The 15832-nt window shown below is 38.8% G+C and overlaps 1 protein-coding gene across 4 annotated transcripts in view; it reads right to left on the bottom strand.

Annotated features, from left to right (window-relative positions):
- The window catches only part of adgrb2 (adhesion G protein-coupled receptor B2), a 448357-nt gene that overhangs the window by 95289 nt on the left and 337236 nt on the right, over positions 1 to 15832 (bottom strand). For all 4 annotated transcript variants that reach the window (XM_030146710.1, XM_030146711.1, XM_030146712.1 and 1 more), the window contains exon 17: positions 11776 to 11902. In XM_030146710.1, the coding sequence (XP_030002570.1) occupies positions 11776 to 11902 (127 nt within the window). The remainder of the gene's footprint in view (positions 1 to 11775; positions 11903 to 15832) is intronic.

Here is a 15832-nt window from a genome sequence, read left to right as displayed (position 1 = left end):
TGTCCATTTCCTCATTATAACCACATCATTTCCAATAACACAACAGTATTTTGCACACTTATTTAAGAACATTTCCTTAATTATCATATTGATAATACATTGTCTAGTACAGTGGTTCCTAATCTTTTTTCCTTGGAGCCCCCCCCCTGCTTGTGTCCAAGACAAGCCTGCCCCACCACTAAAAAAAAAAAAAAAAAAAAAAAAAAAAGACTCAGATGAATTAGCTATCTGAACTGACTAGACTGTTGCTCCGGCTGTGGGGGTCACAAAGTTTCAGAGGTCAAGAGGGTGTGGCTAATAAATACCTCGATCTTTTTTTACATGAAGTGAAAATATGTTTTGAGTGGGTTCATACAGACTTTTGATTATCTTGTTGGGTGTATTTTTTCTTTAACATCCACTAGGGATGCACCGATACCGATACAAGTATTGGGCATCGGCTCCGATACTCAGTGTGTGTACTCGTATTCGTACTCGTAAAAGATAACCGATACAAATGCACCGATACCACTCATAGCCATGTGACATTCACAGGTCAGTGTAGCCAGTACGCGGTGGTGGAATAATGTGTGGGGAGTGTGAAGAGTGTGGAGATTTTTCAAAATAAATGACGGTGCTAAAAGTAACGCTGACTGCAAGTAACGTTAAAGACACAGACAGATACGGACGCAGCATTCTGTCCGTCCTCTACGTACATTCCATCCATTTTCTAGGTGCTGGCGGATGCGTACCCAGACAAAGAATACCACCAGGAGTACGGAGCGATGCGGACCCCCGCCAGCGGAAGTGAAAACGAAGCTTATCACTCATTTCTCTTTTCTCTACCTGCTGAGGCTAAGCTTTTAAACCTTACTAACGAAAACGCTGCAATATTAGTATCACATTAGCGTTGCCTCTGTCATCTCCATGTTTGTTATTACTGACTTTCTTCTTCTTCTTCTTAAAAAACTTTACTCTTCTTCGTGGTATTTGTCCAGTATGGTTAATTCAGAGCGGTGCCCCCGGGTGGATTAATTGAGAAACGCTCATTCCAACACATTAAATATCAGTAGCAGCACTTTTCTCCAGTCAGACTAATGACAACGACAATAAAGCACATTTACAAAAGGAACTAAGAACTGGAATGGGATTATTAAGTACTCATATTGGTACTCGGTATCGGCAAGTACTCAAATGTAAGTACTTGTACTCGTACTCGTACTCGGTCTGGAAAAAAGTGGTATCAGTGCATCTCTAACATCCACTTGTAACTTCTAACCTCAATGCAGACAAAGCCTCACACCCCCGCTTGGGGATCTCTGGCACCCCCCTGATAGGGGCATGCACCCCAGATTAAGAACCACTACTACATATTATACAAATTGGTGTTCTATTTATGTCTTAATAGAGTGTTTTAATATGTATATTTGGTATATATATATATATCACCACTGCATTCTGTATGATTTAGTGGGTTGGACATTATTCACTATTCGTAGACAACCACACTGGTATATGTTCATCTATAAAGCTCTGCTAGGTAAACTCCCAGAATACCTCAGCACCTTTCTTTCTGTTAGCTCTAATAGTTTTCATCTACATACCTCCAGGTCATTGCTCTTGACTGTTCCCAGAGTTCTAACTGACTTTGGCAAAACTGCATTTTCCTACCGTCCACCATGGTCATGGAATAATCTTCAGAAAACTCTTAAACAACAAACATTGATCTCTGTGAATGATTTTAAAAGTATCACAGAGAATGCAGTGAAGGAGGACTGTCACTGTTTGTTTTTTTTTTTTTTTGAGAGGCCATTATGGTTGAATAATTGTTATTCTGTTGTGTTGTTCATTGTGTATCATGTGTGTTTTGTATAGTTTTAACTTTGTATGGCAGCTACCTTGGCCACGTCTCCCTCACAAAAGAGATTTCTGAACTCACTTCCTGGTAAAATAAAGAAAGGAGGGAGAGAGGGAGGGAAGGAAGGAAGGAAGGAAGCTGTCACCTGTCCAGATGGACCTCCTCACCCTCATCGGACTAGATGTACGCCCTCAGCTGTCTGCATGTGCCCCCACCCTACTGCATCCTTACAGACAGGAACTAAATCAGAAATGTCCATCAGTCCTGGTCTCATTGACAGCCTGTCCGTTCATAGGAATGGATCTCTCCTTCACTGGGGTTCTCCCCAATGTTTCTCTTGTCCCACTGTTTTTTTGTTTTTTTTTAATTTGAGTTTTTCCTTGCCGAGAAGGAGGGTCTAAGGATGGGCAATGACTGGGACATCAATCCATTTGTTTCATTGACCTGTTTGTTTATTTTCATATTCAACAAATTCTGTAAAGCCCCGTGAGGCGACCTTGTTGTGATACTGGGTTCTACAAATAAAATTGAATTGAATTGAATTGAATTGAAGGGAGGGAGGGAGGGAGGCTTACATAGGTAGTAAGAAAGTAAGTAAGTAAGTAAGTAAGTAAGTAAGTAAGTAAGTAAGTAAGTAAATAAATAAATAAATAAATTTTTCAAATTTTCTTTTTTTGGTGTATCGTTAGTTTCTTTCCTGCTACTTTTATCATACTTGAATGAAACAACTGTAACACAAAAATTTCCCTCTGGGAAAAGTATCCTGATTCTGATTGATTCTGATATAGCTACCCCAGTGCATCTCTGTCTGCTTCAGTTACTTTTCAGAATCAGATTCATGTCATGAAGTATTCCTTGATGGGTTTTCTGCCTCCTTAAGTGAAACCATTGGAACGGAAAATACATCGGCACAAAGCTAAATATAGGGCTATTTTAGTGGCTCACCGAGCTATTGTATTTTCCGAACAAACTAACTCAGACTAAAAATAAAACTTGGAGTGAAAGAAATCATTGCTCACTGAAATAAAAATAAAACAAACACACAAAAATAATAAACAATGCAACATTATGTTAAACCAAGTAGAACTACAGGTAAAATCAGTATTGTGTCTGCATGGATTTGCAGAATATGGGATGTTTAAGAGTTTTAACAATGGTTTTGTAAGTCATATTTGATATCATGCATGCTTTCATTCTTATGCTTGCATTCTAGTATATTTATACCTGGTAAGAATTCCCGTCATCTGCACTGGATCTGTCTTATTTTTGTTGTTGATGTTTGTTGCCTTTGTGTAACTTGAACCTTGCTACATAACAAATGTTCCCTAGGGAGACAATAAAGATAACATAACCTACTTTTCCCAGCTTCTATAAATCAAGGTATTCCTCATAATACCTGAAAAGCTAAAGCTAAACCTAAAACTAACACTAAACATAAAAACCAAACCAAAACTGGCCAATGTCTCAAACTAAAATTACTCATAAAACTGACTAAAACTCAACTGAAATCATAAAACAAAGTGTAAAAGATAATGAAATAGTCAAAACAACACGAAAAGTTGACATTTTAGGGATGCACGTTTTTCACAAAACAACAACCTTAAATATCTAACGTAGTGCAATGCAACTGTTTTTGATTTAACCTTTATTTAACTGGGTTGGTCCCTGTGATTTGTCACATCATTACAGTTTTACAAGGACAAAAGAATTTGAAAACACAGGAAAAAAAAAAAAAACACAATCAGTGGAAACATTACAGACCAACAGTCTTGATTCCGGTGTTTTAACACTGTCTTTAAAATCAGAGGAATCAATGATTGTAGATGGAGCTCAGACTGAAGCTTGAACATACGCAATAGTGTAGCATTTTACTGCACAATGGCTTAATTTTTGTATCTTAAGTGCATTTTACTGATAACACTTGCGCGCTATTAGAGTGCAGTCGCGGTATTGTACTAATACTTTCACTTGAGTAAACAATGCGAACACTTCTTCCACCGCTGACAGTAACTGTAATTATTTTTTTCTTGTCAACTTGGCAAGGACAGCGAACGGTTCAAGCAATCAAAACAGAAGCACAGAGGTATAACTCCCTTGTTAAACTGGAGGGACACAATGTTAAATTGACTTTTATAAAGCCAATACCTCCTTCAACTCCAAATCTCACGACCCCTATGGGCGCTGTGGAGGCAATGAGTCTGGACACATCCGCAGGGTTTGTATTCTCACTGCAGTCATTTTGGGAATTAAGTGGCTTGGTTTATTGTATGGCTTCATGACCTCACTCAATCATCTCTTCTTTCTACTGTTTCTCTAAAGAAACAACCTCTGTCTTGTGTCTGATAGTGAAGGCTTCTCAATAAGACGCGCACACAACTGAATACACACTCGCACATATATATACACACACACAGAAATCTCAAAGGCTATAGAAAGTAAACAGGATTAACTGGCTATCCCTCGCTCCACTGTAAACGGCCTGTAATGGCAGCACTGCTTCTAAATCCCTCCATCTCTTTCTCTCCCCCCACTCTCCCTCCCTCCCTTTTCTATTAAACATGGAGGTTAATCCTCAGCCCCCCTTGTCCCTGGTGCCGTGGCCCAGGATAAGCTGTCAGAGCTGGGCTGCTGAGACTCAGCTCTGCTCCAACAGCCACACAGGCTGGACGCAGCGGGTGTGTGTGTGTGTGTGTGTGTGTGTGTGTGTGTGTGTGTGTGTGTGTGTGTGTGTGTGTGTGTGTGTGTGCGTGTGTGTGTGTGTGTGAGACAGTCCATGTGCATGTTTGTGGGTGTGTATGCTTCTGGAATAAAAGTCAAAACATCCATACCTACAGTCAGTGTTGGAAGAGGTACAGAAATAGATGGGATAGGATGTAGTTTGTAAAGAATTCTGCTTATTCAAAGTAATTAAAGGGGTCATATTTTGGTAAACCCACTTTTATTAGTCTTTGGTACATTTTATTTGTGTATTTGGACCCTAATAGTTCCAAAAGTTTGAATTTGAACCCTCCAGGTGCTGCAAAGGTACCTTTTATATTCATTTTGGCAAAAATTGAGTGGATTTCTACAACCTGTTTCAATTCCTTCTTAATTTGTTATGACTATAACTAGTTACTACACGACATTTGCACATATGAGGTCAAGACTTCTGATGAACATTTCTCTGAGTACGACATAATTGTTTACCAGCAGCAGCGGATGTAGTCCATACTGAAAATATGTCCAAACTTCGAGTCGATTACCTAAAATGTTCAGTTGATTTTTTTAATGAACACAAGTGGTTGAACAGGACAGAGAAGCCTGGTCAACAACCCAGAGGGGTGAAGCGTGAAGTGGCTAATTTGCATTTATAGGGCCAGCGCTCAAAACGACCTTTCTGATGTCATTACTCAGAAATAGGGTTGAAGATGGACCTGTGGAGTTGAATTAATGAAGAATTCAGACCCAAGCATAGCATTTACAGTTTATGTAGACCACAGGGAAAAGTTTTAAAATGCATAATTCCATTTTAAAAAGCAAAATTCTGGATTCTGTCATTATTCATAAATATAACAGTGTGAATAAATGCAGCAACCATTCAATACTACAGTATGAAGTGGACTGAACCTAGGGGTCTCTGAATGGATGCAAACACTTGCTTTAACCCTTTAACCCCTGGTGTGTCTATAGTGAGCATTCTGAATGCATGTACAGTAAAACAATAAAACAGAAGAAGTACACCAGGTAATACTCATCTCATTTGAATATCACTTTAAATTCTCACCCCAAATTTGGACGGTTGGGTTATGGGAAACATTTATAAGTCAGGGACACACACATAGAAATGCACACTGATTTCTAACACCAGGAAAGGACGACTGTACCCTCTCTTATCCCAAAGCAAGAAAAAGGTGAGAACTGTGGAATATAACACACACTTCCCAGTGCCATCTCTCATGTTTTGTTCTAAACAATGACCACTACAAAAATGACCACTACAAAAATGACTCTTACTTAGCCATGCTTTGTATTCTACACACTTGCATTGAGTTTCTCCCCAAAACTTGCTACAATATGAGAATGACTGCTGAAATTTGTAAGCTTTTATATATTGGAAAATTCAATCTGCCTCTACCTATCTCTTCATTTATAGCATTCAATCTGAGCTGGGATGAAAAGCTAACTCTGAAGGACCCTAAAGCAACACAGTGCACTCAGAACTGCCTGCAACAGCTACTGTCTGAGAGCCATTGACACAAACACACTGACCCATACCTTGCGGTCCTCAGCGCTGGTTCGAATGACACACAGGGGCTGACTGATGAATCACTAATGACCAATTCACCCTTAACAGATGTCAAAATGTCAGACGAGTCAATGTTTTCTCCCTATTAGTTCTCTTTCACTCAATATGCATGCTGCAGTAAGGGGAAAGTCAATATTGTTCGGGTGGAAGAGAAGTTACAGGAAACAAAAATAGCTACTGGAATGACCCACTCAACTTATAGGTCACAGCTATAGTGTTTTTCCACACAACAGGAATTAATGTTTCACTGAGTTTTGTAATAGGTTCCAGAACCCTGCAAAGTAATTCAGGCTTTGAAGGACAAAATAATGAAGAACTGCAGTTACTGATGTAAAGGCCAAAACCTCATTCTGACCCCCTTTACACTTAATAAAATCAAGGGTTGTTATTTAGGGGAATACAAGAACGGAATTAAATAATAACTCCAGCAACATACTGTAAAGACCTTTGACCCATAAAGACCCAAACATCCACCTTTAACCTAAACCATCTACTGACCTAAACTGTTTAATATCTGTTGATCCACTAATCCTATTAATACATGTAAATAATTGGTGTAAAATACAGTTTATCATCTTTTCATGGTCATCAGATATGACCCATTTGGACGTTCAGAGGCTCCATAGTTACCATGGAAACACCATCATCTTCTACAACATTGATTCACCAGTAAAACCCATGGAGTTGGATCAATGACAGTGGATGGAGACAGTGGGTTTATGTTAGTTAATGATAGATTTTACTGAAAAAGTCACTTTTTCTTCAGTTTTCACTGTTTCTGATATAGTAACCCTCAACTTTAATCTGAGCTTTTATCAACATCTATATGATCAGTGAATTAAAATAAGGAAAAAGACCTGATTTGCACTGAGAAAACACTAAATACAGAACATAATTTTACAATAAATAGTGCTAAATCACTTATGGATGGTTAAATATACAGAAAAATGTATTTGGAAAGTGCCAGAAAAGTAACACTGGATCCTTATGGGTTAATCTAATGAGTAACCTAAGCACTGGCAATCAGACTTTTTTTTTGTAACTTAAATTTTTAATGAGTTTTATGGACAAAAATTATAACAATAACCAAAAAACAAACAAACAAACAAACAAACAACAGAACAAATGAGTACAAAAGAAAACAATGTACCTGGGTAGCAACAGTCAGTCTATTGATGTTTTGTAAATATAGTCCATTTATTCCACTTTTTATTCAGTTATGGTTCTTGCAGTCTGCATCTGTGCGTTAATTTTTCCATTAGCAATATTTCTTCAATTGTGGATATCCACTGATCCTTTAATGGAATGGTGGCCTTCCCCCAGCTCCTTGTTATAGTTTTCTTTTTTTCTTTTTTTTTTTTTTCGCTATTAAGAGTATTTTAACCAAACATTAATCCTTTTTACAAATGGTAGTGTCCTGAAAGCTACAAAGATATAGAAAATCAGGAATCAGTGGAATTGAATAACCCAGTACATGGAACAGTAGGTGCCCAGTCATCTTCCATAACACAGTGACGGTCATGTAATATCTATAATGCAAAGTATAATAGTAAGATGAAGATGGAAGACTGGCTATACGTTACATTATAGATATTACATGACCGTCCAGTATAGGTGACTGGGTAGAGAAAACATCCACGGCTGGAAGAAAAAACATCAGCTACCCTGATAATTAGCCAGCCAGCTTGTTCATTTGTGTTTTTAGATAGTATGGGCAGTCGCCATTGCATATATTCAACACAAATGTATGTATTAGCGATTAAAAGTAGATTAAATTACTAAGCTGCGTTATTGTAATACTTCTTAGCCAGCCATAGTATGTGTTTTAGTTAAGATACCTAACTAGCATTAATATTTTTGTTAAATTTTAGAAAATATCCATGTTTTCAGATACAGGATTTAAGATTCAAAAACCTTTATTGTCTATCACATGACATAAAATTTCCTTTTGTTACAGGTTCGCAAATAATATTAAACAAACACATATGGAAGGCTCACATTTACTGATATTATAATATAGAAGGTCATGAAGAGAAACAGACGGTATCAAAATAAGACTATATTACTTTATATATAATGAATACAGCACTGGGACTGAAAGAATTTTCCCAGTACGTAACATGTTCAGTGATACTGGATATATAAAAAGAGATTCCTACAACTGTTTTCTTGCTTTTATGTATGAAGAAATTGCTCTAGGATGTGATGTTGATTGTGAGGACTGATTTTATTAAGTGACTCATAAGGTTCTGACTGACATTATACACTGATGAAATACCATATAGACTGTTGTAGCTTTATAATGGACCACATGTGCATGTTGTGTGATGGACAGATGGTGGTCAGTCTAGGGGTAATCGACATGTTCCACCACCTGTCCGGCCAGTCTGAGTGGTTCTGAGAGAGGTTATGGTGTGTCAGGTCCCTGGTGCCCACTGCAACAAAACTCTTTTGTTTTCCTGGTGTTTAGTTCAAAGGGGCTTTTTTAGAACCAGTGGACCATGGTGTCAAGGTTCTGCCTGTGTATGGACAGGGAGCAGTGGTCTGTCAGACTGACCAACAAAACCAAGGTATGGGTATATATGGAAGGAATGACGGAACATTGTTGATACAGGTGAGAGTACTTGTACAGTCACGGAAACAATTATTAGACTATCAAAAGTCATCAAAAACTCCTGTGTGTATCATGTGACTAAAACAGACAGAAAAGAAAACACGGAGTGCCTAAAAGCACTGTTTTTGTCAGTACAATGCCAGAGTTATTCATATAAGAACTGAAGTGATTTTGGTTATTATCAAAAAACACGGAAAATGGCTAGATATCAGCTCTGAAATTAAAGTCTTATGAGCATTTTTGTTGCCATTATATTTGTCCAAACAAATGTACCTTTAGTTGTACCAGGCATTAAAATGAACAAGAAATTGAAGAAAACAAGGGGTGGTCTAATAATTTTTTTCTGTGACTGTATATAATGAGAAAACGATGGGAGACAAAAAGGTAGCCCTGATAGACTCTAGTGTTTACTCAAGAAGTGCCTTGATCCATAGGCTGTGTATTATGTTGACTTGCAGCTCAGTATGTTTTCAGGAAGTTAGCTCAATAACAGTAGTAATAATGGATTAGATTGCCCTGAGGCAGACTGACGGAAGCATGGCTGCCAATCCGCGCCTATGGCCCCTTCAACCACCACCAAACATTCATACGCATTCATATACCAGTGTGAGTAGTAGCACTAGAGGGAAGGTGGGTGAAGTGTCTTGCCCAAGGACACAACAGCACATGACTAGGACAGAGCAGGATTTGGCCTGCTAACCCTTTGGTTATTGGACAACCCGCTATACCGCCTGAGCTGTCCCTGTAGTAGTACCTACATGACACTCAAAAAAAACAACATCTTGAAAGCCAAAATCCCCATTTTTACGGTTTAAAATAATGGTTCGGTCACAAATCAGTGATGTCACAGTGGTTAATTTTATACAATCAGTAGTGCAACATGTTAACATGGCCTCCGGAGCAAATTAGCATGACCCTCTCACTTCCATTACCTGTGAGAGACAACGTACAGCTTTTATCAGTCTGTTCATTTTTTGGGGTGTCTTTGATAAAAAGCCAGTAGTGTGGAGGAAAAAATAAAATAAAATCTTGGAAATACAACTAAAATAATAGGTAACCATGTTGAAATTCTGGGAGGTCGCTTACATTTTTTAAGAGACTCTTATATTTCTGTGTGAAGGAACACTGGTGCTGCTGTTAACATAAGAAAATGAAATGGGAATATACTGCAGAATGATGTAGTAGGTCCTAGAGACTTTATGCAGCAATGTGACTTTGAAATCCAAGAAAAGACATAAGAGACATAAGATTTAGAAAATATAATATTTGACAGAAGTAGGTTTGTGCCAGCATCAGTGTCTGCTGCGTAAAAGCCATGTTTAACATTGAATGGTCTCTATAAGTGCACAGCTCTTTATCTGAACAACACTGTTATTAATGAATTATTATGTAGCGTAGACAACATCTCCTTTCCATTTCTCTGTGTAGCCGTCTTTCTTTTTTTTTTTATCTCTCCCTGCCAGCTGAGACCTGACTGCCTTTTCTACTTGGTTAAACATTTCCTACCCAGAATCCTTCATTCCTCACAATAACCTGCTATTTCTGTGACATCTTGAAACAATTCACCACTATTAAGAGCAGGAAAAAAAAATTACTAAACAAAGAACTCGCCATGCTAGTTCTATTTAATGTGACCTTTGCTCTTGTGGGCATTCAGTGCAACAAGCATTAAGACAAATTAACAGCTAACGCTAGAGGGAACATTTTGTAACTCGCAAGAAGTCAAGGAGCATCAAGCGTCATCAAATGAGAACAGATGAAAAAAGACAAGAATAGAATGACACAAAGGGCGAGATGGTACAATTATGTTAGATAGACAGTAATAACAAAATGCAAAAGCTGAAAAATGAAAGACCACAGTGGAAAAAGTGCCGATAAATCATAAATTGGGTTAGGTGTGCATGAATGAAAGAAAGAAAGGTGTGAAATAAATAATGCAGAGTCCCAGCAGATCCTTAAAATGTCTTAAAACGTCTCAAAGTGGAAGCATTAAATTTGTTTTGAGGCATAATGAATGAGTATGCTATTGATTTGTTCGGTTTAATATTTCATTTTAACCAGATTGTGTGTATGAATAAGGTTTTTCTCCCATTCATTGTGATTCAGGAAGTCGCTGGTTATGTTGATATTGCAGTGACCATGAAATTCTAATTCATCAGTCAGCAATAGTACTTAAGATGATTTGTCTACTGCAAATATGTATTTTCCTTCCTGAGATAATAAAAAAGGTCTTAAAAGTCATGCAATTTGTACGTAAAAAATGTGCAGATTCCCTGATTGTGTTAACGGATCAACGAATCGATGATTAAGGGTCTCCAGAAAAAAAAAAGAGCTGGCTGAGAAGGTGATGTGAGAGCAAGGTGAACTAATAGATTTCAGGTTTTCGGATGTCCATTAGCACAAGAAAAGAGAATGGGTCAAAGAACGAGAGCTGGCACTATCCTGAACTGCTAAAAAGCCTTCTTTAATCATGTCACATTGCGAACACACACTGCAAGCCACGTGTGCTATTAATAGATACTCAGGTTATGTGCTGCAGGCAAAAATCACACTCAGACACAATAAAAACTGTCTTTCTCTTGACGCAGTTTTTTTTTTTTCTCCCCATCACATGGAAGTTGTTTGCAGCACAACCTGACCCGAAGTTTAAGCTCCAAAAACTTGCATAATGTGGACAGTGACAACCCGTCAGCATATAATTAGGCAGCCTAAGACACGGTGATGAAAACATCTAACACAGTGCCAAAGGTTCACACATATGCCCAGACCACGTCGCTGTTCTGTCAGGCGTACAAGAAGAGATGCTTCTAATGAAGATAGACAGCTCACATTCAAACTTTGTCAGCGATTCCATCCAAAGCTTTAAATAAAGACAACAAATGGCAACTCTGAGTGCCTCCCGCACCTCACACCAGAATCCAACTGACAGGAATGCCATCTAAATTTACACTACAATAACTCATCAGCTCACTGACCTGGCCCCTGGTACTAGTTGCCTTGTTAGCCCCTCAAGTCCCACAGAGTACATTGGTGACTCACCGGGTCTTTAGCTTGCTGCGCTAACACGGCGTAGGTGGATATCCTGCTGCACAGGCATTTGGTGTGGACAGTGGTTGACGCGAGTGTTTGGCAGCCTTCTGTGCCCCAGTTTTCTGCGCCAGCTTCCCTGGAGGTGGGGAGAAGAGAGAGGGGGAGGTTGATGGTAGGGTGGGTAGGTGGGTGGGGAAAGGGGGGTGTCAAAGAGGACATAAACAGTAAGTGTGAGATAAGCACACACACACACACACACACACACAAAAGCATCACATGACTGTACAATGCCTGTAGGATCTTCCTCCAGCTCAAAAGGGGTTTGGAAAACAGACAAAGTTTAAAAAAAGGGTAAGCCCTCTTAATGATCAAGTTCCCCAAGTTCCCCATTCATGCCCATAGGTTTAATATTCAGTGTTTGTCACTCTCTCTCACACACACACACACACACACACACACACACACACACACACACTGACAGGCTCCTTTACTCTTCTGGCATTAGAAGCCAATGTCACCCCCACTTGTTCTGAGCCTTCGCCGTGTTTAGCACCCTAAACACTTTCTTTCTCATCTTTTTCTTTTTCCCATTCCGCCCTCCACCCTTACACTCTTCTTTCTTTGAAGAGCCCAGCCTTGAGGAAAAAAATGAAAAGAGTTGCATCAGCTAACTGTTAAAAAAAAAAAAAAGTGTGTTGTAAGTGGTGGAGAGGGGTTATTCAGCTTTAAATGGTCAATTGCTCTGGCACCCAGCGAGCAACTGGAAAAGAGACTGTCCTCATACAATAGAACCTTGAACACTTCATTTTTTATTTTATTTTTCCTGTTCACCAGCTCTAAGTTTCTTTTAAATTTCGCCAATTGAATGTTGAGTGCAAAGGTTGATCGGTAACATTCTAAAAAATTCTACCTGAATTACTTACCCTGGCATCTCAGTCTAGGAGTTCAGCCTCAACTATCCTTCAGTATCAGTTACCAGAGACAGGTGGAAACATAGAAGACCTACAGTACAAGCTGTTCTGGAGAGGAGCTAAGGAGGTCAAAAGAACCAGTTTCATGACAGAAAGAAGCAAAGGGCCTTAAATGACAGTAAAAAATAAAGTAAAGGAAAATAGCTTTCCCAATAGATGCCACATTCCAAAAAGATGTTAGTTCCTCAAGGGTTTCTGTAACACATAAAAGGATGTTAAAAAGAACTAGAGGTAAAAGAAGTAAAAGCATCCTATCAGTGTCCTTTTCTGGTTTCTTTTTGTGCTACAGAAGGCAGATCTAGGAGAGAAGAACTATATTTGTACAAGTGCACACTAGCCGAGGGCAAATCTTTGTGTTAAGGTAATAAAAACTTCTCTGATCATGGACATATACATCCTCACTGAGTCAACACATTGTTAGGAAATATTAAAGGTTCAATTTTGTTATTTTTCTCTATAAAGATCCATAAAGCAGAATGGATGAAATGCAGTGATATTGCAGAGAGCCCAGTGTACACTCTTCTTTCACAGCTAATGCTTTAGTGAAAAACTTAATTACCCTCTCTCAAGCTAATAGCAATGAGTACCCTCTACACTGGGAGGAGGGAAAATTTAATAAAGTCGCCTGGATAAGGACTTCACAATATGAGGCTTTGCATAAGATTTGCAATCTCAAAACACAAAGAATGTATGGGCTTTGTGGAAACACTGTCATGTACATCTGAACACTGCTTATGTCTTGAGGGAAGGCTTTTGTGACAGTTTCACTTTATGAGAAAAGATAAGCTGGCTCGCTTCTAGTCGCGTTTATAATTTCCCAGGGATGATTTTGAAGTTAACCTTATTTGGAGATACAGACGTGAAGAACAAAATGACCCTCCGATAATCAAAATACAGAAAACTGCACAAGGACACACGCTATGGCATCAATGAGTCGGTAGGTAAAATTATCACATATTCTAAAAAATAGATGCTCAGGACATAGACGTATATGTACCTTGATGAAATGAAAAGGTATGATCATATAATCACAATACTGTGTTTTGTTTTGTTTTTTTTTACCTCTATTTCTTATAATATTTTAACTGTGGTACAGTAAAATACAACATACAATATGTGGAAGCTTATTTCATTATAAATACAGCTCTATATTGGCAAGACCTGTAACTCTTCTCATTGATTTATAGATTAGCACCAGTGAATTCTCAAATGACTGGAACCAGTCAGTCATTACACCTATCTTAGAAGACAGTCACCTGATATCCATCTCTGGGGTATTTAAGAAGCTTGTGGCAGCAAAGCTAGTTGACCTTTGGAAATCTATTCTCTCATGAGTAATATCTTCAATGCAAAGAGCAGTTTGTGAAAGCTGACAGAGAAGTCATCCATTTTTAAACATTAGAATGAGTGTTCCCCATGGTTTAATCCTGGGCCCATTGCTTTTCAGTCTCTAAATCAGGGGTCACCAACACAGTGTCCACAGGGACCACGAGAGTTGCCCGCAGGCCTGTTCTAAATATAGAACTAGTCCAGGTGTCTCCAACATGTTGCTCACTAGCTACCGATGGCTCATGAGGCTCTTTCCAGTCACTCGCCATGGGTCAGCAATATAATAACACAAAGCTGACTGGTCACTTAGTGGAGCAGGTCTAAATATCCACCCAATCAAAATTACAAGTGTCCTGCCCCTTCCCAAGATGAAACAATCAACTAGCTGCAAGGGCGCTGCTACCAATTGTGGGCCCCATGAAAGTATAAACATTGTGGACCCTTAAATTCAGTATCTTCTCAATCTGTCAGATCCGGGGGGTGGGGGGGTGGGGTGTCTGTACATAACGTCACTTACGCTAGCATGAAACGAAACTGAGACTTTCATACTTTCAATGTCCGACCTCTAGGCCTCTGTTACACATCAGATCTTACATGACATTTTCACAACTTCAAACCTGTATCCACTGGACCCCCTCCTCTGCTCTATGAGCCCCCCACAAATGCTGGGCCTCATGACTTTGTCATGTTTACCCCCCCTTATCAGTGCCCCAGACTAGCTGTCAATCAAACTTTTGCACTGGTTTGGTGTCTGTCTTTGGAGAGGGGCGGGGCCAGGGGGGAGCAGGATGAGCCAGGTGGCAGGCAGGTTGTGGGTTTAGCGCCGCAACAATGTCAGCGGAATCCAATCACGACAGTAACAGACATAAAATGTATCATTTGCATGAACAATGAGACACAGACTTCTGTTTGGCAAATGTGAAAGATAAGTGTGTGTCTGATCTGTGGCGTGAGCATGGCAGTCGGTAAAAGATGGAACATGGAGTGGAATTTTACCAAAGTTCACAGGAACTTTTCCTGAGAATAGTTCACAGAAGATAAAAGGTTGGAGACCCCTGCTCTAAATGACCTGCCTATGAGTGGCCGAGAGAATGAATCAGGCATTATGCAGATGATGCCAGTCACCAATATTATTACATGTACTGTACATCTGTATCATTTTCTATCTGTATTTTTAAAAAAACGTAGAGTGACCGACTCATGTAGGTAAACAACCACACCTTTTTAACAAAAGACCCACAACTCAGCTTTGATAAGCACACAAAGATATAACAATCATTAAAAATGAGGCTTCACTGCTTCAAACTATTCATGTGTCTTCATTTATCATACTGTATGACGGTATGGGCTCAAAAATCACCATACTTAGAAACATCGCTCTGAAAATAATCAGTCACATTTTAAAAAGACACTTAGAAGTGAGAGTTTCTCTAAGTTTTGTTTTCTTAAACTGGTCTTCTAGTGTATTGACTGTTCAGCTTATTTCTAGATATATTTGAAAAATCATTAATTTGACAACTCAAATTAAGTACAGACTGAATTTATTTTATAATAAAATTTAAAAGCTGGCTACCACAAATGAGGACTGTATCTCTATCAGCTAAAATTTGCTTAGAGGCCTTATTTATGTCTTTGTGCATAAGAAATCAATATAAGTGAATCCCCAAAGGAACTTTGTGTTGGTAAATGCATGTTATGCAAATTTACAGGATTTCAGTTCTGTTGCAACATGTTGATGGTCATATGAACTATGTTTTCAGGTCAAA

Source organism: Sphaeramia orbicularis, chromosome 11 (genome assembly GCF_902148855.1).
Source record: "Sphaeramia orbicularis chromosome 11, fSphaOr1.1, whole genome shotgun sequence".
NCBI lineage: Eukaryota > Metazoa > Chordata > Actinopteri > Kurtiformes > Apogonidae > Sphaeramia > Sphaeramia orbicularis.
The sequence above is the reverse complement of the archived record's forward strand: the minus strand, read 5'-3'. Positions and strand labels throughout refer to the sequence as shown.